At 36.4% G+C, this 7519-nt stretch overlaps 3 protein-coding genes across 13 annotated transcripts in view; all 3 read right to left on the bottom strand.

Annotated features, from left to right (window-relative positions):
- Positions 1 to 7519, bottom strand: part of LOC112323307 (probable disease resistance protein At1g15890) — a 50402-nt gene that overhangs the window by 21713 nt on the left and 21170 nt on the right. The gene's annotated exons all lie outside the window — the stretch shown is intronic.
- LOC7462355 (stemmadenine O-acetyltransferase) overlaps positions 1 to 7519 on the bottom strand; it is a 38752-nt gene that overhangs the window by 6100 nt on the left and 25133 nt on the right. For 2 of the 11 annotated variants that reach the window (XM_052445548.1, XM_052445543.1), the window contains exon 2: positions 349 to 1270. The exons of 4 other annotated variants lie outside the window; for them this stretch is intronic. In XM_052445548.1, coding sequence (XP_052301508.1) covers positions 444 to 1270 — 827 coding nt within the window. In that variant the 3' untranslated portion in view covers positions 349 to 443. Of the gene's footprint in view, positions 1 to 348; positions 1800 to 7519 lie in introns of those variants that run through there. 5 more of the 11 variants (XM_052445546.1, XM_052445536.1, XM_052445541.1 and 2 more) reach the window with 4 other exon arrangements.
- On the bottom strand, positions 2345 to 6353 carry LOC127904044 (probable disease resistance protein At1g15890). The gene is made up of 2 exons (XM_052445551.1): positions 6191 to 6353; positions 2345 to 5498 (listed from the first exon to the last, which is right to left on the bottom strand). The coding sequence occupies exon 2, from the start codon at positions 5472 to 5474 to the stop codon at positions 4164 to 4166; it is 1311 nt and encodes a 436-aa protein (XP_052301511.1). The 5' UTR covers positions 5475 to 5498; positions 6191 to 6353; the 3' UTR covers positions 2345 to 4163.

Below are 7519 nucleotides of genomic sequence, written 5' to 3' on the forward strand. Positions count from 1 at the left end.
AACTCGAATTATTTGATTTTATTGTCCCTTCGAATATTTTTTTAAACGTTGAAAAAAGTTGGATCCGCCTACTAGTATCGGAGAACAGCTATATAGTAATTGGCTATTTTGGATCCTAGAGCAAAAAATTCAGATTCAAGTGAAGAGAAATGGGGATGACAAAAAGCTTCCCCACACATGATCGATCCATTATTTATCATGAGGAACGTGAAATTAAAACTCTACTGTCCTGGAAACCTAAAAATTTCAGCGACCACAAAAGGCCTATCTGCAGCCTTATAGAATATGTGACCACAAGAAAATATGACAAAAAACAGCAGAGCATAAGAAGAGCAGAACCACCCAAAAGAAAGAAAAGAACAAAAAATAACATCAAATCCATGAAAACATAAGGCTTAGAGCACTCGCAGTCGGAGAAATATCAAAAAACAATTACATATTAATTAAGATGATACATGAGGCATGAAAATACTAGGATTTGGAGTAGAGAATTCGAGGAACTCAGGGTTACGCTCTACCACAGACATTATTTTTTCATTTAAGGTCATCCACACCTCAATTTCATTGTTTCGTCCAGTCTGTTTGAAGAAAGTAGCATTCGCCCACCCTGAAGGGCGTCCAACTTCTCCTGTAAGACCCACCCATATAGGTTTTCCCCATCCAAAATCGACATCATTTAAATCAAAGTTAAGCCAACTAGAAAATAAAAATATTTCTGGGTTTCTCGAGCCTATACCCACCAGTTGTTTCAGCAACGACTCAGATATGCCTTGAAGCCCGTTCTCACCCTGGAAATCCTTGAGGAGATCATCGTTTATATTAGTGAAAGATTCTCTAGTTAAGCTCACCAAATCATTCAACTCTATCTTGGTATCAGCCAACTCACAGGCTGTCAGTGAACGCCACCATAGGTTTCCAATAGAGTATCTTGAAAAGCTAGGTTTTGTTCTTTGTCTTATATTCACTGCATGTAGAGAGACAGACGGCCTTGGCAGAGCGCATAACGACCTACAAGCTTCCGTGCAGGATTTCCAAATAAAGGCAGTCAGTGTTTCAGTGCGAGATGGATTCGGCACCCGTTTGCTTTTAGCCTTAGCCCTTAGAGTGGCAATGGCATCGGCATCAAAAACGAATCTCTTGGTGACATTTCCTTCTTTGAACAAATAGTTTTCCGCCACCCACAAAGGAAATTGAACTAAGAATTTATTTTGCGGAGGAAATCGGGATGACGCCTCAAAAAGAGCAGGATTTATTTGCTCAAGGTAATGACCTCGTGTGTTGGCTGCCCAGCTGTCGAGGAACGCAATCGCCGTAGCTACATCGATGATCTTGTGTGAAAAGCAGAGACCGAGTGCCGTCCCACCACAGTCAAATGTGTTAACTTGTATGGCTACTTGCGGTGTTGCTTCTGGATCTGATTGATAGCCGAATGGTTGGCATGGAAGAAATTTATTCAGCAAATTTAGCTGAGGTTGTATAAGAAAATCGAACAAACTCCCCTTCACTCGGGTTTCAACAAATGGAGCACCCTTCTCGTAGTTGTCTATAATAGAGTTGTTTCTCACCCTCCCAGAAAAAGGGTAAAAGGTGGATAGTGTTTGGGACAGTGATCTCTTTAGTTGAATTGAGATTTGTAAACCTTTGAAATCTTGATTGTTATTTCTTGGGTAGAAGAAAACCATCGGAACATAAGTTGTGGGTAAAAGCTGATCCAAAAGGGACAGCTTGAACGGTAAGAGGTGATGGATGGATGGCGAAGAGGGTTTGATGAGCTCTCTTGAAATGATACTGACGTCCATATTGAAGAAGACGACTTAAACAAAAGCAGATATTCTAATGCATAAAGAGATGTTCTTGATGTGGTTTCTTTCTACTGCATGAGAGCGTCTAAAAGTTGATTCAATCTATCCATCACTTTGGACTTTGGACTTAAACCACAGGTGCTCGATCTGCCCCGCTCAACTTGGCATGGCCACCAGGCCATGAATCTTGGATTTTGAAATGGTAAAGTTTTGGGTTTCAATTTATTTTTTTGTTATTAGCTTATTTTATACTTAGATTTAAATTTATTATAAAATAATTTTTTTAGCTCAAAAATAAATTTAGGTCTTTTAATAAATTTTATTTATCATTACTAAATTAATCGAGGATAAATAAATTATTTTTCATTTTAGATGTATAATCAAACAATCAAAACATTTTTAAAAACAAAAAAAATTAAAATTAGTAAGGAAAATATCTTATTTTTATGGTTTTTTTTTTGTTATTATTAATTCAAGCTGAGGGTAACTTGACATTTGACTAAATATATAAAAAAACAATGCACGGTCAAAAGAAAAGAAAATTATAAAACTAGTGTCCCGGGACTTTTTCATCTTTTCGTAATATTTGATTGAAAGAAAGACCATGGAAGATCAAAATAGAAAGTTGGTGGGGCAGGCAGCAACCTAGCATGCCATTAGATAACTGTTTACATGACAATAAAATCTTGAACAATTTAGACTCAAGAGTGAGAGGCAGAGCGAAAAACAGAGTGAATTGTGCCAGTTTGGACACCTTTCCTCCTTCACTAGTATTCAATAACGCCATTCTACTGATTCCCACCATTTTTTTGGATATGCCTTGACTTTGATTTTTTGAAGACAAGGAAGGGTAAGCGAGATCGGTATTCTCTTTAGCTTCAGACAGTCAACTGCATTGATTTCTTCAAGGGAACTACAGATCATTACATCATTACAAATGATTTGCAGTTCTGGTAAGCATATCAATGTCAAAAGCTTCAACTTTGGGAGACTGATGTCAGTGCTGCTAACAGCAGAAGTGTTGCTTATACTAAAACTGCTTTCTTCACTCATGATTCTTCCTCCTCCTTCTGCTATCATCGTCTCCATTTTGTTGCAATTTACGACTTCAATCACTTCCAGGTTTTGTAGGTTTGGCAGCACGCCAGCAGGGAACAGCTCCTTCATACTTGGACACCCGAATATCTTTTTTTTTGGATTCAAGGAAACCCCACCTCCCGGAAAGCGCACTTTGTGGGCCCAGGTGAGCGAGTAAAACCCCGGCTGTTCTAGGCTCTTACAAGAGGTGCACGCCCTGACTTGAACTCGAGACCTGCTGTGCAGATTTCAAACCTTTTACCATCACGCTACGCCCCTTGAATGGAAATAGAGGTGGAGGAGCTCTTTGTCTGCTAAAGAGGCCACACAAGTTTTCAAACTGCTAAGACATAGAGTCTCAAGGCTTTGGAGTGTATCGGCGGAGATCCTGGACAACGAAAGCAAGCACGCTATTCCATTACAATCCCAAATTACCAAGGATTTTAGTTTTATTGCATGTTTCATTGAAGAAACAGCACATAAGCTCGTCATGTCGTGGCATTGCACAATTTCCAGGGCTTGAATGGTTTTTGGAAGTGTCACAAAATCTGCTTCTCTGTTGATACTACAGTTACACAACCGCACTGTATTATTTAACTCCGTCTTGTGTATTCCAGAAAGAGAAGGAACCGCAGGTCCTACTATAAAATAGTAAGCTCTCGGTGGCTGTGTATCTTCCCAAGACTTGACATACTTGCTAAAGTCAATGAGATCACAAAAATTGCATTCCAAAGCTTCCAACCTCTTCAAGCATGCTACTTCCTCTCCTTTAAGTGTCACCTGAGTTTCCGATGACAAGAGAACTCCGAGAACTTGCAGACGGCAGAGTTTAGGTATTATCCCAGCAGACAACTGTTTTAGTCTAGTATGACTGAGGTCAAGATACCTAAGATTGGACAACAATTTCATGCCTTCAGGCAATTCTTCAAGTTGTGTGTAAACCAGGTCCAACTTCTTCAATGCTGTAAGCTTTGCTAATGTTGGTACATGCCTCAGCTGTTGACACCTCCTGAGTAATAATGAAGTTAGGCACACCAGATTAGATATGGAGCCTGGCAAACTTTTAATACCTGTATTAGAAAGATCAAGAACTGCGAGTCCATTCAATTGTGTGAAAAAAGAACCTTCAATCGACCGCAGCATGTAATTCTGAGATAACAATAATGTAGAAAGATTGGGACATCTTGGTGAATAGCTAGCTGGAATTTCAGTTAAGTAATTTTTCATTAAGGAAACCCGCACTAGATCCTCTGTCCATTTCTCTATGTCCGGTAATTTCTCTAACTATCCACCAGATTCAACCATGGCTTGAGAGTTCACTTTCTGTATTTTGATGGCCATATCCCTAACCAAGGTATTCATTCGGACGCATCTATAACCTTCCCGTGTACAACTTTCTATTAAGCAGGCATTTTCAAGTTTATTAAGCATGGCATGGCCCTTATCAGATTCTGCTTGTCTGCTCTTCCTTTTTGCAACGATTCCCTCGACGATCATATACTCTACTAAGTCCTCTCTACTGATTCCGGAATCTACAGGAAACAATGCACAGTATAAGAAAGCTTGTTGCAAAGCTGAATCGTTCAAGTTCATATAACTGAACTCTATTATCTTGAATATATCAGCCTCCATGTCACCCTTCCCAATTTTTGACTCTTTTAATGTCTCCAACGCATTCCTCCACTGACCTATATCATCCACTTGCCTCATGCTTCCTGCCATTGTTATTATCCAAAGTAGCAAACCAGTACATTCCTTTGCAACAGATTTTGCAATCTCTATAACTTCTGAAGGAAGTTCAACATTAATGCCAAGTTTCTCCATAAACAAAGTCCAGGCTTCATCCTCGCTAAGTGGCTCCACTTTTATTTTCTCCTGGCAGCACATCTGTCTACAAACTCTTAATGATCTACTTGTCAGAATCAACTTGCATCCATCGACTCCAACAGGTACGCCCACCTTCTCTGGAGAAAAATGATTCCACAAATCATCTAGAATGAGAACAAATTTCTTTTTCGCAATCAATCCATTTGACAATTTCACAGCTCTTTTCTTCTCATCCTCGTCATTTGAAAGATCTAAATCAACAGCTTTGGCGATGAGATTCTGCAATTTATAAATGCTGAAATCTTGCGTTACAGTAATCCAAAAAACATTCTGGAAAGAGCTTGGTCTTTGTAGAAGCTGATCATTGATATGTCTCAACAATGACGTTTTGCCAACACCGCCTATCCCGTAAATACCAATACTTAAGACATCATCCTTCATTAACCACGACCAGATCTCACTTACATTTCTTTCAAAAGCACGACCCACTAGCTCTGTTGTCTGAAATGCTTTTCCTTTAGCTGGATGTGCTTCACTCACTTCAGGAGCTCTACCTTGATCGATAATCACAATCTCTCCTCCAATCATACTGTCTACCCAATTTCCTATTTCTATACCTGAAAGATTTCCATATGCTAACGCCAAGCCCTTTAATTCCTGATAAATGTGATTTAATCCTAGTAACTGAAGTGCGCGCTGCAAATTCAAACTCACAAAACTTACAGGCGAAACCATTATTTTTCTTCTCAACATAATTCCAAAATCCATCAACCATTTTCTTTTTCTTAGGCCCTGCATCCACAAAAATGATTACAGTAATTGATAACAGAAAGAAAATACTTTTAAAAAACCAGCAATCTAGCTAAGACCACATAATTTGGCAAATTCTTAACTTATCTTCTCCAAACTAATTAATTTTAGAATTTTGTTTATCAATTTTTATAAGTTGAGATACATATATGAATTGCACGATTTTGGCTCAATGATATTCTTTAACTGGCAAATGAAAGTAAAAAAAAAACTGGGATAGTAGACTTGTCGTAAATAAATACATGGGGATAATGTGTTTTAAATCATCAACTAATCAAATCAAGATAAAAAATAATTTAGGGTCCTTGGGATTAGTCGAGGTGCGTGCAAACTGGCCCGGACACCCACGTTAAACTAAAAAAAAAAAAAAAAGAACAAAAATCTTTAACCATCTAGGTGGTGGCCAGTGGTAAGAGCTTGGAACAAAGAGGTTTGCTCCCTCTGTGGTCTCAGGTTCGAACCCTGTGGTTGCTCATATGATGGCCACTGGAAACTTACATAGTCGTTAATTTCAGGGTCCGTGGGATTAGTCGAGGTGCGCGCAAGCTGGCCCGGACACCCACATTAAACTAAAAAAAAAAAAGAACAAAAATCTTTTACCACTACAAGTAAAATGAACCTGTATGAATGGAATGACAAACCATTATAATAAAGGAACAGAAAAGGTAGCTAACCTGACCAGAAAAGACTTTCTACGGAAGAGTTAAAGAATCACAAAAAGAAATCCTGGGAGAAAACGAAGCGCAGACGAGAATCAATTGTTTAGCAGAGCCATTCAGGGTAGCGTAGGAGATAGGCGGTGGAAGGTTTTGTTGGGCAAACACTAGTGAATTATAAAATGTCAACGGTTAATTTCTTGAATCTTGACTTGATAATAAATTAACAAGTGCAAACTCTGGATCTTCGCTTATTATGGCCCAGTGGACCTCTCCATCAAAAGATTAAAAATATTCAAAACTTGGTATACCTTCCACTAATCATAATTTTAGGATTTCAGATTCTAAAAATAAGAAGAAAAAAAGTTTGGAGTTGGAGTTAGTATCTAAGGGTTTATTTAGAAAGAGAATAATACTTTAGTTTTTTAAAAAAACTAGAGTCTGAAAAATGAAAAACAAAATTATTGTTCAAATGCAATATTTTTATATAAAAAAAACTGAAACTAATTTTTCAAATTTATAATGAGTTTGGAAGGAAAAAAAAACCTAGAGGTCCTCTACAGTTTTTCCAGAAAATAATGAATAATATACATTTTTTTTCTTTTATATACAAGCATTTTTTAGCAATATAAAAAATTAAAATTATTCTTTTAATATTTTTATATTTAGTTACTATCATAAATTTGAGTTTTATTGTAAATATAATATAAATATTTTTTTGAGTTAATAATATAATTTTTTATGATAATTTTTAATTTTTTTTAAAATAAAAATAATATTCTATGAAAAAAGAAGTACCAATAAACAACACAAAAAAAAAAATACCAACTTCAAACACTTTGTAATATTTGTATTGTCTGATTTGATTCAACTTGTTAAAGTCAATTAATATAAATATTACATATAAATGGATATCACATGTTGAGATTTTTTAAATTTAATCAACCTACCTAACCCATATAACTTATACAGCCCTACTAATAATGTACCTTATATTTTAGAAAGTTCATGGTATAAATACTTTATTTCTCTCTCTCTCCCTCCCTCTCCATCTCAACTCAACCTTTTATTCTCTTATCTCCTTATATGTTATATTTGAAGTTTTTTTTTTTTAACAATTTATTCTTCTATTTTAGTCAATTGTTTCATTTGATGTAATAAGCCTAAAGTATTTTTTATAACTTATAACATGTTTTTGGATAATTTATTGAGCTTAAATTTTAGTTTTAATTAAGCTCTACCAAAGAAAATTAGCAAGCCTAACTTGTGGATGTCTATGATATCTACACAAAAATTAGTCTGGCCTGATATATCTAAAAATAAATCGGTGAACTTTATAATTTGTAA

This window comes from Populus trichocarpa, chromosome 11 (genome assembly GCF_000002775.5).
Source record: "Populus trichocarpa isolate Nisqually-1 chromosome 11, P.trichocarpa_v4.1, whole genome shotgun sequence".
Taxonomy (NCBI): Eukaryota; Viridiplantae; Streptophyta; class Magnoliopsida; order Malpighiales; family Salicaceae; genus Populus; species Populus trichocarpa.

What these genes read in the sequence shown, in the direction of transcription:
- LOC127904044 (XM_052445551.1), bottom strand. Translation starts at nt 5,474, where the DNA reads ATGGATTTTGGAATTATGTTGAGAAGAAAAATAATGGTTTCGCCTGTA.